The 21,770-nt window shown below is 38.5% G+C and overlaps 1 protein-coding gene across 1 annotated transcript; it reads right to left on the bottom strand.

The window, feature by feature from the left end:
• Window positions 1–323: 323 nt before the first annotated feature.
• On the bottom strand, window positions 324–21,770 carry NDC80 (NDC80 kinetochore complex component). The gene is made up of 16 exons (XM_065397872.1): window positions 21,660–21,770; window positions 20,157–20,243; window positions 19,337–19,460; window positions 19,026–19,195; window positions 17,102–17,204; window positions 16,120–16,206; window positions 11,195–11,288; window positions 9,830–9,936; window positions 8,697–8,841; window positions 7,634–7,839; window positions 6,311–6,463; window positions 5,664–5,753; window positions 3,106–3,198; window positions 1,769–1,899; window positions 1,038–1,140; window positions 324–446 (listed from the first exon to the last, which is right to left on the bottom strand). The coding sequence occupies exons 1-16, from the start codon at window positions 21,758–21,760 to the stop codon at window positions 324–326; spliced, it is 1,917 nt and encodes a 638-aa protein (XP_065253944.1). The 5' UTR covers window positions 21,761–21,770.

Below are 21,770 nucleotides of genomic sequence, written 5' to 3'. Positions count from 1 at the left end.
ACTAGTTACAGAGAGATTAAAATTAAATTTGTTTTCTGGGTTGTGTCTTGCCATAGTTGCGTAAATGGATAACAAAGAAAGTAAAAACAAATTCATTACTTTATTTGCAAATAATTTGATTAACCTCTTAATTTTTTTTTAATATAATGATGCACATACTAAAAACTAAAAGGAAGCTATGTACATTTGTAAAAGAGTCTATGAATCATAACAGCAATTCAGCTAACAAGGAAATCTATGACAGGTGATGCCTACATTGAAGGACGGATACCTCTAGAGCTCTGCAAATCCAAAATTTTTATCTTCTTCAACCTTTTTGAGAATTACACTGCATCAGCCTTCTTTTTATAGTTGTCTAGGATCTCTCTTAAGTTTACCAATAAATCTTCTGACATGAATTCTTCAAAGTCTCTATCAACCTTTGCATTCTGCTCACCCAGGTATTTCTAAAAGAGAGTTACAGCAAACTAGTTAAACTATTGCTTTCTATAACAATGTTGAACGATGGCTTCTTAGAATATCAGGGTTGGAAGGGACCTCAGGAGGTCACCTAGTCCAACCCGCTGCTCAAAGCAGGACCAATCCCCAGACAGATTTTTGCCCCAGATCCCTAAATGGCCCACTCAAGGATTGAACTCACAACCCTGGATTTAGCAGGCCAATGCTCAAACCACTGAGCTATCCCTCAATATTTAGGATTTGCAGCTGCATGTGTTTTGAGTAATCTCAATTTATAGATGTGAAATATTTTAAGACATCCTATTCTTAGGGAGACACAGAAGAGGGAGGGAGGAAGATTAAAACTGACAAGGAAGGACTACTAAGTATCAGCTACCATTCCTGACTTTTACTGAACAAAGGATTAAACCCATCAACTTTATTATCAGAAGCTCCAAGCTCTTTTTAGCAGGACTATAGATGCTATGATTGGTATTTTATTCAAAGGAGCAAACTCTTTAATACAGATGCACAGTTATCCTTCTGAAAGTCCCACGTCCAGAAGGATTTCATTGTAGACAGCAACAAGTTTGACTTACCTCTACTGATACTACATGAGTAGCAATCACTTCCAAGAGACGATTCAAATTATCACCTACTTTCCTACTCTCTTCCGTTGTCATCTGCATAACAACCTGGTATCTAAAGAATAAAAAAACCTTTCCTTAATTATACAAGTTGACACAGTGGAAACAGAATCACTTTACTCTGGCTGATGGATCATCAGATTAATACAACTTTTCATGGGATAATTTATTTGAATCAGATCAGACTTGTTTTCTTAAACTTAACTTTGAAAAACAAGGATCATTTTTATACAGGTCAGTAAAAAGTAAAGGATCACAAGGAAAATAAGAGCAACTGAGAAAAGCCTATCTATCAGGATCAAAATACAGCTTTCCTGGATTCTTCTGGATGAATTACTGCACTCAGGTATGTCTTTACTGAACTCTGATGGATTTCCACTTTCACTATAACCAAATACATGATATGAAGATATACTGGAAGACAACTGAACACAACTATTGGGCAGACTGGTTAAATATCCTGGCAAAGCACATTTACTGTGGAGGAAAAATATTTTATAGCTCTAAGCTTGCAGAAGGAAGGTAATGATATTGAGCCTGATGAAAAATAACTGAAATGGGTACCTACTCACTCGAGGAAATATAAAAATATCATCATATAACGCTAGACATGTTAACACTTAACATAGAATGACCTGTGCAATATATCTCAAAAACCAATCCCTGGCTGTTGTTGGACTTACTGCCGCTGAACATCATGCAACTCGTTCATAGCTTCACTGAGGCCTTCATTGATTCCACTCTCAAGTAAGTGTTTATGCTTCTCCAATAATTCCAACTCAGTTGCACATTTTCTCTCTTCCTCTTCTGCTTCCTGTAATGGTAACAACATAAATTAGTATTTCTATTTTTAAGAGATAAATTGTTCTCTCTCAATTTACTACCAATACTCATATTAGAATTAGTAAATCAACACACTTATAACGCCGTGCTACAGCTTATTTGGAAACCAAATGAGAAAGAGTTCAAGGGGGTCCCTTTGTACTGCTCTGGAGTACAACCCACACTTCGCCCTTCAAGGCTTGGGTTGCTTCAACCTCCAAGTCTAAAACCCGCCCTCCCCCAAGTTATTTGAAGGACTAAGATAGGCAGTACTATTCACCTTTCTCACAGTGGGAGTACTCCTGGATCCTGATTACTCCTGCAAATTTTTGTGATTTTACAAGAATATTCCCTTAAAAAAAAAAAAAGTTTCTCTTTCCCCTGTTCCTCTGTGAAAGGCTCAAACAAAGCAGACGAAAGACTGACTATATGCAGGGAAAGAGTGAAGTTGGCAATACACATAGTGCTATCAAACACACAAAACCAACAAAAAGAATTCCCCCACTCCTAAGTTTTCAGTTTTAGTAAACTTAAATGTTACTCATAATAGCAGATAAGTCATACTTCTGCTCAAAAATTGTTGATAGTCTTTCTAATGTTTGTATAGTGTTTTGAAAGTTATATGAATAAGTATTATTACCAATATCACAGCTGTTAGATATTTTGTTGACTTACTGTGCTATTAAAGTATCAATAGCTGAGTTTAGATGTGTTGTGAGGCAAGAGTGTGATGATCAACTGCCTTCAACTCCTAATTAATGCATCAGCAGCCAAGTAATGCAGACCCTTTTTGTGGTTTACAGCTCTACTACCTCTTTCAAACCTACACCTCTAACATTAACACTAGCTTATTTTGAAGTAGCATTTTTTCCTGTGCATCGTTTCTCAAAAATATAGTTCACAGGGAAAGAACAAACATAAGAGAAGAGGTTGCTATGCAAGGCGACAGGTGCCAAAGCTGCAATGGGAATGTTAAGGGCACCACTCAGTCAACAGCAGGGTTCTTTTTTGTTACCAAACATGTTCTACTGGATGTTAGATCAAGACTTTCTCCAGCACTGAATTCTCAATTATGTATGAGTTTGTTTATGGCTGTGACAGCACCAATAAGACTCAAATGGCCAGTCAGAACACAACTTTAGATTCTTACTATCCAAATCCTTCATTTAATTTGTCTCACTTTATAAATAGTGCCTACCTTAAGCTTCTGGTGGTACAGGTCATCCAGCTTTTGGGCCTCTTCCTTAAGCATTTTAACACTGCTTTTCTTTTCTAATACCATTGTGTTCACCTGAAAGTACACAGTTGGTTAAAAAAGTAATCCAACCTGCAATTTTGAGTACTTTCCACCTTCACAGAAAATATATACATAGAAGCCACATCCTCCCATGACTCTTATTTCAACTCCCAAAGATGAATACTTAGATCAACTCCTATTATGTACCAGTGTAAGGAATAATTGTTAGTGAAACAAACTATGTATACAGAGAGAATTATACCCTTTGCCACCAGTATTACCTCTGATTAAGTGAGGATGGAGGTTGGGGGAAGAGGTGAAAATAAGCCACTAACTTTCAATACACCACAATGCTAAATAAAAGCTTACTTGTTTCAGTTTCAAGGGGCTTGTGTTGGAAATGGTGGACTTCTTGCTAATATGTTCTCCTATCACACTTAGGAGACGCTGGAACTTAGTCTTCTAATTCACATCTTTAAGATTTAAAATACCTAAGTACACTGTGTTTGTATTTCAATCTCTAAATTTTCCAAGTTGTAGAAACAAAGTGTTGTGATACCAATTCTTCCTCTTCAGTATTCTCCAACTACAATTTCCAAATCAGTGACGTTCCCTTTCGAGTCAAACAAGTGAATTTATCGTTTTCTTTTTCTAGAATGCACTTCATTCCCTGACTGAAGACAGATTTGTGGGTTGCTCTGATGATGGCATCAAATCAGAACCACAGTCAATTGCAGGAGGCAGACAACTTAAATGTTGTAGTGTAGCTTCCTGTTTGCTGAAACAACTGCCTAATTGACTCTTTTATCCAGCTACTGACTCTGAGAACAGGTACAAACTTGATACTTATATACTTTCCCCTCTCAGTGTAGAAGATGAGCAACTTTCATGTGTTTAAAAAGAGAAAATATAAGAAAGGTTAGTTCTCTTCATGTTTTCACAGCCACTAGAGCCATCTTCACTGACTGGAATGAGTTGGAACTCTTCTGCAGCAAAGCAGAGATGAGAATAATTTGCTGAATACCCACATGGATTATCCAAGTGAAGTCCAAGAACATTAAGGACCTTTAATTATACAGGTCACTGTTTAAATGGATGATCTTTAAATTGAGTTTTTCAATGGGCACAATTTAAGACAACTACAAAACCAGGTCTTAATATTCTTACTATGAATAATTATTAGAAAACTAATATAAACTTTGACAAGCCATATTTTCTGTGTACAAAACAGTTCCTGAACAAGAGGATTTTGTAATAGGTGTCCTATTAAAAGTGTTTCTTAAAGTGGCAGCAAACTTAGCAGTATGTTATTTCATCAGAAATTTCAAGAACAATTCTTCTATCTGATGTGGTACAGCTTTGAATGCTCATTTGTTGGCTCCTCCTCCAGACATGTCTGCACTTTTTTTTTTAAATGCTGCTCCTGTTAGCTAATACATATATATTATATGTAGTATACACCACATTAATGGATATTATGCCTTCAGTATTCATATACATTATATATATGTGTTGGGAAGTTATATTAACTGAATGTATTATACTATTCCCACAATTCTGTTCACCCATGTCAAGTATCCCATAACACTTTGCAAAGCTGAGTTCAGCTTTGGTGTTAGAAAATAGGAAGCCCGTCAAAGGCAAGATACATTTGTTCTAGGTCCCAGTAGAAGTACCTTCACATGCAACTGGCTTGGAATATAGTATCCAAAACAAAGATAAGGAAAGGTATAGGATAACAAGTTAAGGAACTGGTGGGTTGGATCTTAGGTGATGTATAAAGTACTTTTTAACTGGTAAACAGCCATGATATAAATGTAAGTGGTCTTGGGGGTGTATCTTTGAAGCACACCTATTGTGTGATAATCATGCTGAGAGGGAAAAAAAAAAGTTGTTCTCAGAGGAGGTGTATGCATGTCTTCCTTTTTTATTGTAGCACACAGTTTTGTCTAGACAAATTGGCTGAGCTTGGTTATTTGGTCTCTTGAGCATTTTTAATATCCAACTGCAAATATAGTCAAAATCAATTGGCTATAATATTAATAAAACAACCCCTACACGGAACACCTTCCCCAAACTAATCCATCTTCAGATACCTGCTAGGCCCAATTTTACTCTGAAACCTACAAGATATCAGCCAATTAGTGATGGCTAGGTTGGGCAGCAGTCTGAGAAAGCTCATTTTACTTATTTGTTCGTCTAAAAAGAAAAAGCTTTCCAATATTTGGAGCCCTCAAACTTATGTAACTGCATCTTATTTTTGTTACCCTTGACCACCCAACTTCCTCTTCTGTTAATCACTTTTGCGTCTTGAGGCAGGGACCATATGTACCTTTGTTTCGTACTGTGCCTAGTACAATGGGGGGTGTGGGCTGACCCTGACAAAGGCCTTTGGGCACAACCAGAATAAAAAAAAACTAAATAATAAAATGTTTTTATAATATATAAGTGGTCAAGTGTTGGTAATAGATGGTCTAGCAAAGCTGAATATCGAGACACCATAAGCATGTGTAGCTCACCTGATCAAACGTATCCTCTAAACCCATTTTCTTGTGGGTAGCTTTTCTAATTTCTTCTTCGGTCCTATTTATGAGCTCCATAAGGGGAGCCTGTAATGCACATACAAAAGAAATAGCCATTTAAGAAGGGGTGCGTGTTGAAATAAGGAAATTTCCCAGAAACCTCCAGAATTACAATAATTTAGAATTGAACAAAGCCATTATTGCTCAGAGAAAAGCCCCACCACAACTTAAAACCTCAAAGGATGGGAATCTGGAATCTCTTCAACAAGACTCAAGCTTTCAACCAAGCCACTTTATAAGCAAAAAAGATGACTTGGGGGTGGTGTGTGTGACAAAAAGCCCCCTGAAAGTGATGTCTGTTCCCCCCCTCCCAAAATGACTTACCATTCCCACTGCCCTATATATATATATATATATATATATATATATATATATATATATATATATATATATTTTTCCCCCCACTTAGACTATTTCCTTTTGCCATTCCTGTCAGTACATCTCAAAGCACTGTACTGACGTTACATAAAGGGTAATTTAAAACTTCCTAACAAAGTTGCTTATAAATGAAGTACTAACTCTGTTCGTAGGAGTGAAGCAGCAATAAAATTACCAGTCTTTTAAACACAATGGTGTCCACTTACATTAATATGAGTTCTGTATTTGACTAGACAGTTTGGTCCTGCTTCAGGATTAAACTTAATCTCAAAGTCATGGCCTTTGGAATTCTCTGCACTTATCGGGATTAGTTTCAGCTTTCGAGCCAGCTTGTGATACTCTGCCAGTTGTGTTTCAATCTGTTCGGGGGGGGCGGGGAGGGGGAAATAGGAGGGTGGAAAGCCAAAAATTAACAGATATTCCAAGCATGCATCCAACTCCAAAGCCTTGCAGCAAGCTCTTTGTTCTTGCTATGAGTAAAAGACTGTCCAATTGCTCCATAAGCGCACACACTTCTTGGAAATGCAAGAGTTCTAGGTATTGTCAACTTACCAGTTAGCGTTTTTGGTTTAACCACTGTGAGTCTTGTAGATTGGCTCTCAGAAATTTCATAACGTATACAGGTGAAATTGAACAGTTTCCTTATTTGACTTATTGTATTTTCTCCTCATGAAGTATAACTACTCTCAAAGCTAGGAGACGGATACTTATGAGTAGTTTGTAAGGCTCCAAAAAAAGGCAAACATCTGTCATAACTGCAATGCTTCTAGCGTAGGGAGCAAGAGTTATGGACACTGGTGTAGGGAGCAAGAGTTATGGACACTACACATACACAATTGAATGGCCTAGCAAGTTATTTTAATGATTTCATACCTAAAGAGTTTCAAAATTGGCCTGTTTCCTGATCCCAAGGTGTTACTTAGCAGTAGTGCAACATCTATTTTGTTTTTATTTCGCATTAGCTTTGAATTTTACAAGTGATATGTAAAGTTATACAGTGTTTGATCAGAATTATTTTTTTTGGTGTGCTTTGTCCAACAAGTAGCAACTTTAAAAAACTGCCATTTTAAATTAGAATACTAAGGGCCAAACTCATCCTTTTAGCAGGGCTGAATTCAGTGGAATTGAGGGACGAGTTTGGTCCTAAGAGCTCAGAGAAATATTAATGCAAATTAAAGTGCTAAAATGGCATAAATTACATTAGGGATATTTCATTCCAAGAAAGTGATTTAGACAGCCAAAACCTGCTATCCCGTCGATGATGCAAAAATCATTGTGCATCACAAAGACATTTCCACTCCACTTGAAAGGAGAGGTGGGCAAGAAAAAAGTGTTTGTTCAAGATAAGAATAAATACAGACCCTTTTAACAGATTAAAAATGATAAGACACATTACTGCTATTGTTGAATTAATTTAGGAAACTAATTGGCAGTAGTGTCTTAAATTTCAGTTTTTGACTCATCTTGAATTAAGTTTTAAGGATGCAAACTGACAATTGCCTCTCACAGATAGTAGTACTTTCACATACCGCCTCTTTCCCTCTAGCATATTTCATCTCTTCATTCCATAATTGGTGCTCTTCTGCCTCCAGTTCCTTGGTCAGCTTGTTGATTGTTTGCTGCAGTTCATCCCTTTCATGATTTATTCTCTCAATGTCTGCAACTGAGTACTTCTGGTTATCAAAGATGTGCTGGAGGCGTGCATTCTCCTGCTTCATCGCTTCAACTTCCATTTCTGAATTTACAAAATGTTTTTTTAGATCTATTAGAAACTCAGACTAGTTAATGGCAGCCTCATGTAAGCATTATAACTACTCCATATTAGTTCATACTTTGCTTTCTTAAAAGTTTCCTAATTTAATACCTGACATATATTTCTGAGCCCTGGAGCTAACATCTCTAATGTGACTCAAATCAGCTATACTTTAACTTTTAGCAAAAGCAAAGGTGATTGTTTCAGAAGTTTTGGCAATTTTTAGTTAAAACAAGTTAGAATCAGATGTTTTGCCAATTAAATATTAATATTGAAAGGAAATCAGTAAGTATACACTAAAATTAATAATAGAATCTTACATTTAGATAGATTATTTTTGTATAAAAAGAATCCCAAAATGCTTTACAAACAAGATAGGGATGCTGTCACTCAGTTTTGGAGTAAACCTAGTTCTAGACCAGTGTTCTCAAGCTTTTTGTTTTGGCGTCCCCTTTCACACAACAAGCCTCTGAGTGCAGCCCCCCTTATAAATTAAAAACACGTAATAACTTCATGACCCCCAGTTTGAGAACCTGTGTTCTAGATGTTAAAATATATAAATAAAAAATCAGGATCAACTAATAGGTTCTTAATTATCAGCCTATGCATTTTTTAAAGTGATGTGTACGTTGGTCTAGGAAGTAATCACTCACTTGCCATTTCCTCACCCCACTCTTCTCAGAGCCTATAGAGTGGCTACAAATCAAATAAAAATCTGTTTTGTTAGGAAAGTTTCTCTGTAGGATCATGATATGCACAATAAATATTTCACACACTTACAGCTGAACCAAGTTGTTTTTAGCATGGTCAACCATTTGTGAACAGTGCTTCTTCCTCACCTGCTGTTTCAAGTTGCCCATTAATTCCTTTCACTTTCTGGTCAAGGATGGCTGCATGAGACTCCAGATTAGCCATGTAAGCCTGATATTTCTGAACATCTGCTTGCAAAGAAGATTTCAGTTTTTTCAATGACACTAAACGATCCTTTTGTGGGGAGGAGAAGGGGGGAAAAAAAACACCAACCTCTCACTTAGAGAATTTGTTGAAATAAAATCATTTTTACTTTCTATGCAGGACTGTGCTGTGATTACAGGCAGCTTTGTTAGGCTGATGAAGTTTTCCTTTATACTCCCTCCCTCTTTTTAGCGGCTAAAGCCTTAGGCATTCCCAACAGCTTTATTAATCTCAAACATTTCAATCCAAAAGCCTCTGACACTTTTGTTTGTATCACAATACCACTTAGAAGCCTGTATCAAGGATAAAGGTCCAGTTGTGCTAGGCACTGAACAACAAGCAATAACTAGTTCCACCTCAGAGAACTTGCAGTTTAGGGTTATGACAAGACACAACAGATGGTGGAAACAGGGGAGAGGGGACAACAGTAAAACAAGCACATTTTGCACAGGAAAAGTAGTCTCAGTTTGCCAGTTACCTAGCTACTGAGCCAATTTATATTTCAGTAAATATATATTTAAAATACTTGAACTGACTTTTCAAATACGTAATGCTTTCTTACAAAACAAACATTTTGATAAGTTGCTGCCACTTGTCCCATACTCTTCCCCCCCGCCCTCCCTCCTGGATATTAAGTCCTTGGAGAGAAATCCTGTTGGATAAACAGTGCTTAGAATTACATTGGCTAAACTGTGAACATTGCAAAGTCTTCCATTATTTGAAAGTATCTACATACCCAACTGTGACTCAAGCCTTCCCAATAAAACATTTTATATTGCATTGATATAGAGCAAATGATATCTAGGGTCAGTGTGAGTCGCTTGGAACATCTGAAGGAATATTTACATTTTTATTCTAGCATGAAATAGCCACATCAGTTTGCCTGTCTTACTGTTGTGGTATCAATGCCTTGTTATGGAAATATTATTTCCAAGGAATGTGCGAGAGGACCCGGAACATCAATATAAAGCATGTTAAAAAACAGCTCCCCTTCACTTATATGGGCATATTTACTAACCGGCTCAGTTTCCCTTTCTTTCTCTAGTCTTGCAATCTCTTCATGCAACCTTTTGTTTTCTGCTGCTAGAGCCTCCACCTGGAATTCATCTACATTAAACAAATCCTCTGAAAGGAAACAAAGAAGTTAGACTGCTGTCCTAAAACATCAACATCCATACTGCATAATGCCATGGCAGTTGCTTTTATTACAGCACACCAGACACCCATTTTTTGAATAGACACACTTTTCAAAAGGTTATCGTTTTCATTTAATTCTCAATGTTCACCTCATGAACCAAATCCCTCACAACTTCTCAAGTGTAGCCCCATTTGTGACTGTGCAATATGTTACTTATGTAAAAACTGTGATAAATGGGGGGGGGGGAGGGGAAGGGAAATGGTCACTTTCTCACTCTGCTCCTCTAATAATGATGCTCTTCTTTCCTCCCATGTGCCTCCCAACAATTTGATTTGTCTCTTCCCTTGCACCCTGCACATGCTGGACAGCTGCCTGGTTCTCTTTCCTTTTGAACTTTCCTCTCTCACTGATAACTCATGTCTCCTCTCCTACTAATGGCTCCATTAGCAGGCAACTCCAGTCCTATTGGTGCCTTTAGTCTGAGAGTGGCTCCTATGTAAGCAACAGCCACTGGGGGACTGAGTGAAGCTCTCTCCTTGTTTTCAGCTGTTTCGACAGGCTCTGTGTTGGATGCCTGTAGAAGCAGGGGAAAACAAGGAGCTGCACCGTATAACTTGCCAACACTCTACAGACCATCAGCAAGTACTCCACAGGTCAGTTTGAGAAGCTCTGCAATACAGTGTGGAACCATATAGGCCCCGAATGGAGACTGCAGAAGTGGAACCTTCTTACTCATCTGATCTGCTGCCTGTATGTATTCAGTCACATCTGCACCTTTTAGTGAGAAAAGGAAATTTGTATTGCCTTTTATTTGTCAGCCCTGCTGAGCCAGAGGTAAGAATGAGCAGCAAATGCTATTTCATCTGTGCATCAACAGCATTGCATAATGCATTCCAATAAGTTACACCCATACAATACCACTGATAACATAGGATTGCATAGGTATCGCTGAGGGCATAGGGTGACCAGCCTGCATTACTGGGGATGATACATAAGATGAAGACAACCTCATTTGACTCTCAGAGCCCAGGCTGAATTTGCATGGTTGGCAGTTTGGGTGGAGGAGGAGGGGGAAATCCATCCTTTTATTTTCATATCAAATTTGCAAGCAAGAGAGAAACATGGAATCAACCTTTTAGTTACAACTAGGCACTTTTCAGAGAAGAATTTCACTTTTAATTGAAACAATTTATGGCCAAATATAGACTAACCGCCCCCCTTCCACCCCACCTCAAAAAAACTTACTTAGCTTTGACTGCACTTCTGCATCAAACTCCTCATAAGTGTCTCCACCCTTCATGAAGTGCTCATAGCACTTTATAGTGTAGTCCATAAAAAGCTGAAAAGAATTTAAAAATCTTGCATAAAGGAAAGCCAAAAGCTTCTAAGCAGCTGGATATCCAGTTCCACTCAGCAAATGGAATTAAACTGAATATCTTAACCAAAAAGATCTGTTATCAGTTTATTTATTAAGCAATGTCCATGTGCTCAACTCTTTACAATACAGACAGACAGGGCCCTGGGCAAGGGATTTACATTCTAAATTAAAAAACAAAATACAGTTCGGACTTACTATACACCAACTGATCAGATGACCATTAACTCTTAGAACTGTTTAAAAATAACCTAACAGGATTAAAACAAATAGTTTGAATGAAGATAGCATAACTATATGGTGCATAGGAAAGAGACTATTCTAAGTATAAAAAAGAAGGTACAAAGATGAGAATGCAGAAGAATACAAAGAGAATGGTGAGAGGCAATGAAGTGAAAACAAGAACAGGATGAAAAGTACGTGATGTAAGCCGTAGCAGAGTTTAAACATCTGACGGCAAGGTCCAAACACTTGACTTTCATATAGCAAATGAAAGGATTTAAATAGGGGACTTATATGGTACATAAGAGGCATGAGGGGAAATTTTTTTGAAGCAGCATTCTGCATGGCTTGGAGGAGAGCAAAGATGTACAGCAAGGTGTACAGTAATCGAGGCAGAATGGATGAGGATTCAATGGTACATAATGGGGAAGAGGAAAAATTAGAGGCAAAAGGATGAGTTCAGTTTGAGCTGAAGAGGGAGAGGAGCAGGAGTAATAGTCATCAACCAAGATGCTCAAGAAATATTGGAAAAAACAAGAAGTGAGCATGGAGAACAAAGCATGAAGAGAAAACCCATATAAGAGTGAATTAAAGACAGAAAGAATAGATTGTGTATTCAATTGAATTTAGATGCAAAGGAGAAGGGAGGAAGATGAAATGGTATTTCCAGAAGTAAGTGCTGTAAAAAAAGTCTATTTTTTGGTGGTTTTGTTTGTTTTAAAAATAAGATGTATGAGGGATGATCTGATATAGTCCCCTGACAGAGGATGTAGCCTATATTGTTGGGGAAGGTGTCCATATAATCCAGGAATCCCCAAAGATTGTAATTTGTTAGCAATTTTACACTGCAGTTCTCTCAAGAGCAACTGAAAGTGGTATTGTGTGTCTTTTGTTTGTATGTTAACTCCAGCTCATATTTGCTCAGTTTACAGAGGTTTTTTTTTTTTAAAACAGTTTTTTCCATTGCAACTGCCAGCCCTGCAACCTCACCCCAGGATCGAAAATTCATCCAAGGTTCTTTCTTGCTTGTACATCACTGCTAATAACAATTCTATAGGTCCAATTATGCCTTCTGTCAAACTATGCAGCTCCACTGAAAAGTACTGCATAGCTTTAACTCAGGGCAGAACTTTTATTACCGATGATAAGAGGAGGAAAGAATGAAGCTTGGCTTTTAGATCTAGGGTTAGGTTGCAGGGCTAGCAGTTAGAAAAAAGTTTTACCCAGTTTAAAAGTAAAAATGAAGATCTGAACTGGAAGCATTTGTGACTAAAGGACCTCTTGATGCCAACTGGCAGAGGCCCCAGGGTAAAGGGATCCTCTGGGTTCACCAAAAGAATGTCATGTAAGGTCTCTAATGAAAGCCAGTCACACTGGTCATCATAATCATTGACAGATGTACGTACAGGAAATATGTGAGGAATTATGAATATATGCTGAAAAGTATGTTCTCTAGGCCTGGTAGTTAAAGGCAGAACACTCAAGGATAGAGTATCTGGAGACAAACTTCTCCAGACAGAAGATGGGAGACATTTATCTCCCTGGTGGACCATTCAGTATCCAATATCATAGAATATCAGGGTTGGAAGGGACCTCAGGAGGCCATCTAGTCCAACCCCCTGCTCAAAGCAGGACCAATTCCCAACTAAATCATCCCAGCCAGGGCTTTGTCAAGCCTGACCTTAAAAACCTCTAAGGAAGGAGATTCCACCACCTCCCTAGGTAACCCATTCCAGTGCTTCACCACCCTCCTAGTGAAAAAGTTTTTCCTAATATCCACCCTAAACCTCCCCCACTGCAACTTGAGACCATTACTCCTTGTTCTGTCATCAGGTACCACTGAGAACAGTCTAGATCCATCCTCTTTGGAACCCCCTTTCAGGTAGTTGAAAGCAGCTATCAAATCCCCCCTCATTCTTCTCTTCTGCAGACTAAACAATCCCAGTTCCCTCAGCCTCTCCTCATAAGTCATGTGCTCCAGCCCCCTAATCATTTTTGTTGCCCTCCGCTGGACTCTTTCCAATTTTTCCACATCCTTCTTGTAGTGTGGGGCCCAAAACTGGACACAGTACTCCAGATGAGACCTCACCAATGTCGAATAGAGGGGAATGATCACGTCCCTCGATCTGCTGGCAATGCCCCTACTTATACAGCCCAAAATGCCGTTAGCCTTCTTGGCAACAAGGGCACACTCTTGACTCCTATCCAGCTTCTCGTCCACTGTAACCCCTAGGTCCTTTTCTGCAGAACTGCTTCCTAGCCATTCAGTCCCTAGTCTGTAACAGTGCATGGGATTCTTCCGTCCTAAGTGCAGGACTCTGCACTTGTCCTTGTTGAACCTCATCAGGTTTCTTTTGGCCCAATCCTCTAATTTGTCTAGGTCCCTCTGTATCCTATCCCTACCCTCCAGCGTATCTACCAATCCTCCCAGTTTAGTGTCATCTGCAACCACTGAGCTATCCCTCCCCCTGGGCATTGAGCATTGGCCTGCTAAACCCAGGGTTGTCAGTTCAATCCTTGAGGGGGCCACTTAGGGATCTGGGGCAAAATCAGTACTTGGTCCTGCTAGTGAAGGCAGGGGGCTGGACTCGATGACCTTTCAAGGTCCCTTCCAGTTCTAGGAGATGAGATAGACTTCTATTGTGAGATATTAAATTAATGGAGCTATTAGCATACTGATTCAAATGCTAATGAAGAACTTGTGGAGACTTTAGAAGAGAATTAACAGGAAGGGATAAACGGGGATTAGGGTTGCCAATTCTGGTTGGATGTATTCTGGGAGGTTTCATCACATGACAATCTTTAATTAAAGATTAATCTTTAATTCCTGAAGACTCCAAGACAATCCTGAAGGGTTGGTAACCCTAATGGTGATGGAGAGGTGTGGGGGGAAGAGGGCAATGGAGAAGCAGGGTGGATGGAGAACCCTGTTTTCAGGTGAAAAAATCAAAGGTTTGGTCTGGTATATTTGGGGGTGTAGAGACATACTTTGGCATCTTTTAATCTGTGAAATCAAGGTGCCAGTGAGCTTGATTTTATAAAAGGGAGATCTCAGCCATCCTGGCTGAAAATTCTTAAAAGGACTTGTGGTAAGCTCCCCCATAGCAGAAAGAGACTGTCTTGTGAGTTAGGTTTAGGTCTAGAAAGCCTGTTATGATTTTGTTTTGTGTGTAACCATATTTCCAATATTCTTACTACCATTTGAATCTTTATTATCAGAGAACAAACTTATTCTTGTTTTTACTATACATATATCTGAGTGCTGTGGGTTAAGTGGGAAGGCAGGTAATCCTGAATTAAAACTAGTAAAATGGTGTGTACTATTCCCTTGGGAGCAGTGAATCTCAGAGTTCTGTGAGTGTTCAGTGGAATGCTTGGAAGACTTGGGGGTTGGCATGTGCCTATTGCTAACCTATGCAAAGAAACTGAGGCGTAGGGAGGCCTGGAAGGCAGTGCTTGTGTTGCCAGAGAATGATGGAGTCAGGGAATTGATCTACATAAGGCACAGACAAGACTACTTCATGCTAAGGGCAGATGGTGGTGAGGTGTCACACAACCCTGTGAAGCGTCACCCCCATAAGAAAGAAATCCTACCTTTTTAAAATGGAGTTACTGTTCAGGACAGTATTGCAATTTAATAAGAAAAGAATCAACTTCCAAACAGAGGAAATCTTTTAGACCATGCCAAGAGAGGAAAATGAAAAGCAGGATGACACCCCCCTCTTCTCTCCTCCCTACTCCTCCTGAGGAGCAGAAGCAGTGTGTGATAGAATCATAAAAACCAAAGGATTCCTATTTTAATTTAATAAACAGTTTCCATCCTGAAGTAGAACACTTGAGACTATTAATCCGGTGTTGACACACATTCAGGGAAGTAGTTTTAGCCGTAATTTACCAGTGCCCAGACAAAAGGAGGATGAGTGCCTTTGCTAAGAAATTTATCTTATTTTAAAAAATAATTTGGGTTGAGGTAAACAGTCCAGCCAATAATCCCGACAATAAAAAAAAAGGAGACACTAGTACAAACTGTTACTTTATTTAAGCTAATTTACATTGTAGTCATGATTTTGTGAAAATAGCATTAAAGATGTAAGACTGACCAAGAAAACTGGTCAAAGTTTGGTCAAAGCCAAATTAAAGTAGCTTAAAATTTTAATGAGTTATACACGGAGGCTCGCCCCCTTAAGGGCAGGGTGCGGAAAAACATTCAAGGGGGCGCAGTGGCGCCGGGGCCAGCCCCCACAGAGGGCAGAGAGGGAGCACCACCCCGTCCAGCTCCACTCCAGCTCTGCTCTGGCCCTGCCTCCAGCTGGGACCCCGGCTTCCAGCCCCATCCCAAGCCTCAGCCCTCGACCGCAGCCCAGTTGCGCCTTTGCACCCGGCCCTCACCCCTGCCCCCAGCCTCGGTCCTGTTCCTGGCCCCAGACCTGCCTCCAGCATCAGCCCTCTTTACTCCTGTTGCTCCCCCGGAACCACAGCCATGCCGGCCCTGGCGGACAATGACCCTGAAAATTGTGGGGACCACTGTTCTAGATGAGCTGTTACTATAGTCACTGGTAAATTGTTATGGTACCTTATGATGTACAATTCCATCTTCTGTTTCTCCTTCCCAGGTCTGACCTTCATCAAAGGGTGTGTTTTCCCTCGTGGCAGAATACAACTAGAAGGGGAATTAATGGCATATGACGTTAATAGTACTCCAAAGAACGCAGTCTGTGAAGACCTCTACCAGTTCCTGGATTAGAGTATCACATTAATTTTATGAAAAAGTTCATGGATGCAGAATTAGCATCACTGGACCAGTATCTCCTTTTTTGGTGGTAATTTCTGAACAGCAGCAGTGGTGAAAATAACAAGTTTTGTTAGTTTAATTCTGCTGTTATGTTGCCAAGCTAAGTCTCGCAAGAGAGGCAGAAGAACTGTCTGGAGACTCCATATAACAAAATTGTATCATTTAACCTTTCAAATGTAAGCCAAATGTATCTTTGCAGCCATAAATACTGGAAATTGGCTTTTCAAGAGTGCTCAAGACACAGACACACACACATCCCATTGTGGGACAGGTGTCCTACATTTCTATTGAAAATCCCACCCTTACCGTTTAAATTTAATAAACTGAAGTAGATGGCCAAGGTCACCAGGAGCAAAAGGGAAATTCCTTAGAAGCAAGTGGATTTTTCAAGCCCTAACTTACATACCCCCTTTGAATTCAGTCCACATTTTTTAAAGTGTTCATATATTTAATTTTTACTTCCATGTAGCTACCTTGTTTTAGTATAGGTATTAATCACAAGTTACCTTAACAAGAGGTGTAAATATAAAATTAAAATAAAGTCATCTGATATACCATTATAAAAATAAGGCTAAAGTCTAGCTCTTAAGTTACATCATAACTAAAAATGTCATCTGGCAATTTTTTTGCTTTCTTATTGTAGTGTTTAGGCTATTTCAAAAGTCACTCATTAAGACATCTAACATTCTACTAACATTCTAGCCTAGAACAACACTCCATACATGAAAACAAAGTTATTCTGCTCAGTGAAGTCAGATAGTACCTTGACACAATCGATTAGCCAAACCAAAGCCGCTACAATCTGAGGCCAGGTGTGTGGAGCCCCCACTGTGTACATAGAGCTTTTTGACAATGCAAAGGGATACCTATAAGGAAAAAGAATCAGAGCATTTCTCAAATAAAAGTTTTGTTCTGGTAAAAATACGCTGACTACACAAAATGGCATTGTTACATACACCTTGAGGCTCACCTTACCAATAAAAAAAGGATGTGCTTCTATGAAGCAGCTACAGAAGAGCAAAGTAGATTCTACTTTACATCATGCATAATAAATAAATAAATAAATAAATAAAAACCAGCTAAGTTCCAATAGCAGAATATTTCAGCTGGTGATGACAGGAGTTTAATGTCTTCTTGGAGTGAGGAGGTGGAGGTTTGTTGCATAGACAAGGGTAGTGCTGGAGCCAGAAGGAATGTCCTCAAACTATTCCCACAATTCCCATTTGCTCACCAGATTGCAAGACACCTCCCTCCCATTTTCCTCTTTCTAGTCTGGTGCTGGGGGCAACTCTTGGTCTTGACTCTCCTCTGCTGCTCTGTCTCCCCACCTGACATCTCCCCACTTGGAATGATTCTCCCCTTTCTCCTTCTTAGGCTATTTTGATGAGAGAGATGTGCACAGTAATGCTAGATGGAAGGAGAGGGAACTATTTAAATAGGTGCTAGGAAAGGAGGCAGAGAGGCTGGAAGGGAAAGTGAGGGTGATGAGGTGAGGAAGGAAAAAAGAATTCCAACATGTGAAGTACTGACCAATCTTCTCCCTCACTGGGGGATGTTGTGATGGTGGAGGCAGGTCTGAAGCCCATCCACGCCTAACCAACTGGCCAAGAGAAACAGAGGAAGAGCATCCAAGTCCCCACTAAATGAAATTCTCACTTCTGGGGCTCTCTAAATGCAAGACTGGCCTCCAAAAGTGGTTGTGAACTAAAGATCATGTGATATTAAGCAGGAATAGCATAGTTTTCAGATCCTAGGTTGAACTTACAGTGCTGGGAGCTAAATAAAACATCTGTAATCTGACAAAATTTGACATGCAAGTTACTGAGGAAGTTCATAAATATATAACACCTGGATGTTGTATTGCTAACTACAGACATAGTTTGGAAATCTTCTGAAATTCAATGTGTGGAAAAGTGCACATTTTGTTCTGATTTTGGATGGTAGCTACACAAAATTAGTTTAGATTTATAGGGCAATGAGCTAAAAACGTTTTGCTAGTAAAGCGTGCAAAAGTGTTTTAAATGTAAATGTTCTTTAAACACCCAGATTCAGTTTTTTAAAAAAAATGAATTATTTAAATCCATCCTCCAGTTCTGGAGACTAGTTTCTCAAACAGTCTTTTAATTCCAAGAATCGTTACCATGTTTTGACAGTTACCCAGGATTGTATTCTGGTTACCTGGGCTCTAGTAAAACGGTCAGTTTTTCAGTATCACAAAGTAAGGCCACTGGAGAGCACCCTCCTTTTCAAAATTTCTACTAGATAACACAAACCAAAAACCTCGCATATTTGACATAGTGCGTATGCTTGACTTAAAGATATCAATATGAGATGATGGTAATCATCACCTCGCTATCAGCACAAAGCACCTCACAGGATGAGTAAAATGCAATTCACACTGCCCCATAAACTTGGAAATTTGGAGACTACCAACATTTAAAATTTTTTGAAAATGTTGGACCTACTACTATGTCCAAGCAACACCTAAGATTACTATTACTATAGCTAATTGTCCCGCTTGAGTGAAACGCACCCCCAAAAACCCTTTACATCCAACAAGCCACCTCCTAAACAAAACAAACAGGACCAATAACAATACTGGGGAAGGAGTTTATACTATACAATTTTAAGTTTTACCATGCCCTTTTACAATAAGAAATTGACAAGAATGAATTCCTGATGCATACCCAAGCTCTTTAAAGATTCTGGGGATTTCCTCTTCAAACTTAGAATCAGGAAGCTCGTAAGGGCACAGGAAGCCATAGATAAAAGTGAAGATCTTTAAGAAGTCCTTAACAGATGGAGATTGGAGTGATTTCATGGAGACATTATGGGCATAGCCATTCTCTACAAGAAACTGAGAAAAGATACATGCATATTACTAGTGTGTGTAGGTAGGTTCTAGACAAAAGCTAGGTTTGAGGCAAAGGAAAAAGGTAGATTTTGATTAACCTTATTTATGATTTAAACCAAACATTTAAAGAAAATAGCAAAATACCTCACAGAGCTGTCGGATACACTGTTGGATGAATGCCTTGTCATGAAGTGGCCTGGGATCCTTGATCTTTTCTGTACCAAACACACCATACTGACTGTTACGTGAACCTCCGGGACCACTAGTTCTAGAAAAAAAAAGTTTAGATACCTGTAGACCATAACTGTAATGTTCTTAAGCTTATTTACTTTTCTTCACTTAATCACTTTTATTAAAGAATAATTACTCTGCTTTGTCATTTGTATTCCGGAACAGGGTATCCACACAGGGAGTTATTCTGAAATAGTTATTGCAGAATGAGTTATTTTGCATTATCTATGCTAGTCAATGTCTCCATGTAGACAAAGCCTTAGTTTTAATACTAGTTGAATAACAATAGTTAATTGGACTAATAGCCAAAATAAACAGATATAAACCTTATCCTTAGATTTCAAAAATAAATTCTCACCTTCCTTACCTTCATCCTATCACTGAAGTTTTTGGTGGTCCCCATCTTCTAGCTTATTATCCCCAACTCTGGTCTAACTGAGAAAAAAATTCATGTGGGAGCAGAGCAGTACAGCCCACTAAAGACTTTTCCCATTGCCTCTCCCTTTGCTGTGGCTTCTGAGGGGAAGTCAGTGATCTGCACAGGAACATGAGCTCTGTACTGCTCAACCCTTGTGAGGAAAGAGATAGAGCTATGAAGCTGCTCCTCCTCCAAAGTGCCCCAAATCCCTTCTTCCCCAATAGAAATCTTTCTAGGGAAAACAAATTGCAGAAATCTTTAAAAAGCTGTTGAATTACTTTTTAAATTTACCGCACAGAGCCCTATCATCAATACCTTTTACCAAAGAAGCTGACTTTTCTTTCTGAGGTACCAGATGCAGGTTTACTCATACTCAGCTTCCCAAAGGTTGTTCTGTCTTGCCTTAAAAAAAAAAAAAAAAAAAAAAAAAAAAAGTTTGTGTAAGTTACTGCTATTACAATAATTTCACCTTTATGCTAACTTAAGAAAACTACAGCACATATTCATAACAGAAGGCAAGTTAGACTAGGGTAGATGGATTTAAGTCACCGATTTTAATTGTGTTTTGCATTAGTACTTTTTAATTACTGTCCTAAAGAAAGGCTGATTTTCATTGATTGGTAACCATTAAAACATACTGATTTACAACTAAATATAATCTTTACAATAAATATGCTGCTTCTTTTTCTTACCAGGAGGATACAAAATGCCTATATACATTTAAGCAAGCAATTATATAGCTTAAGATACATTTACTCAGATTCTTAAATTTGACATATTTATTAGATTAACTTTATACTTGCAATGTGTGTCAAGGTCTACTTGGGTGGAAATTCAAATTCAGTTTAAAATGCACAAAACCGATACTCACTTTTTTATTAAATAAAACCACTTTAAATATGCAGGATACACAAGAAAAAAACATTTATCAAAAAATGTTAACATGATTTGCATTTAAAACCGACTTATTAAAAAAGGGAAGTATTATCTGTAGTTAATGAATTGAACTGATTGTTTCTGGTCACTATGTCCTGCAAGATTTTAGAACTAACAGATATCCTCTCACACAACGTTTTTATTTTTAGATTGGGAAAGGAAGACAAGCTTTCTGGGTTCAGTGCACATCTGGTTTCTTAATGCTGAACTAGTTGAATAAACTGAAATGAAGAAAATATTCTCTCTGCAGTGCACCTGCAGAAAAGGCAACTGCTACTTCAATAAGCACTAGTTCCGGGTACTTACCCAGTGACAAACCACTGAACTGGTGGAACATTCTTTAAAAATTGGCAACAAACACATATTGCTTAGAATTATTTTTTACTTTTAATTTAAATGATTGTAATAGATTATACTAAGTTAAGGCCTTAGCACAGGTTGACTATTTTAAATTGGTTTATTTTTAAAAAATTAATCTGTATTTAAAATTTTAAAAATCTGTTGTTTTTTTTAAAGCACCAATTTTTATCCACCCTAAGCTAGACTAAGCATTCTAGAATTAACAGCTTCTTGGTGCTGCTGACCAATTAAATATATTCTTTGGAGACTGTCAATTGTATAAAAACAATGTTGCCAAATGTTCTGTACTTGATAATGCAACAAAAAAAAGTTAAAATATGAAATTTTAATCACATGAAAGCCAGGAAAATAAAGTTTTAGCTCCCAAAGAATCATACATTGACCATATTTGTATGCAAACATAATTTATGAATTGTTGTTTATGGATCTGACCCTGCAGAGACTTAGACATGCTTTACCCAGTGGGATTAATAGTTAACTTTGTGAAAATCCACTATAAATGGCTTGATCAGTGACACTTACGCCTGAGGTGTATGAAGACCCATCTTGTTGGTATCCTGCACTCTCAGAGGCATCATGGATTGCCGACCACTGCTACCAGTGGTACTCGAGCTGCGCCGCATTATGATTAAA

The sequence above is a fragment of the Emys orbicularis genome, chromosome 2 (genome assembly GCF_028017835.1).
Source record: "Emys orbicularis isolate rEmyOrb1 chromosome 2, rEmyOrb1.hap1, whole genome shotgun sequence".
Classification (NCBI taxonomy): domain Eukaryota; kingdom Metazoa; phylum Chordata; order Testudines; family Emydidae; genus Emys; species Emys orbicularis.
The sequence above is the reverse complement of the archived record's forward strand: the minus strand, read 5'-3'. Positions and strand labels throughout refer to the sequence as shown.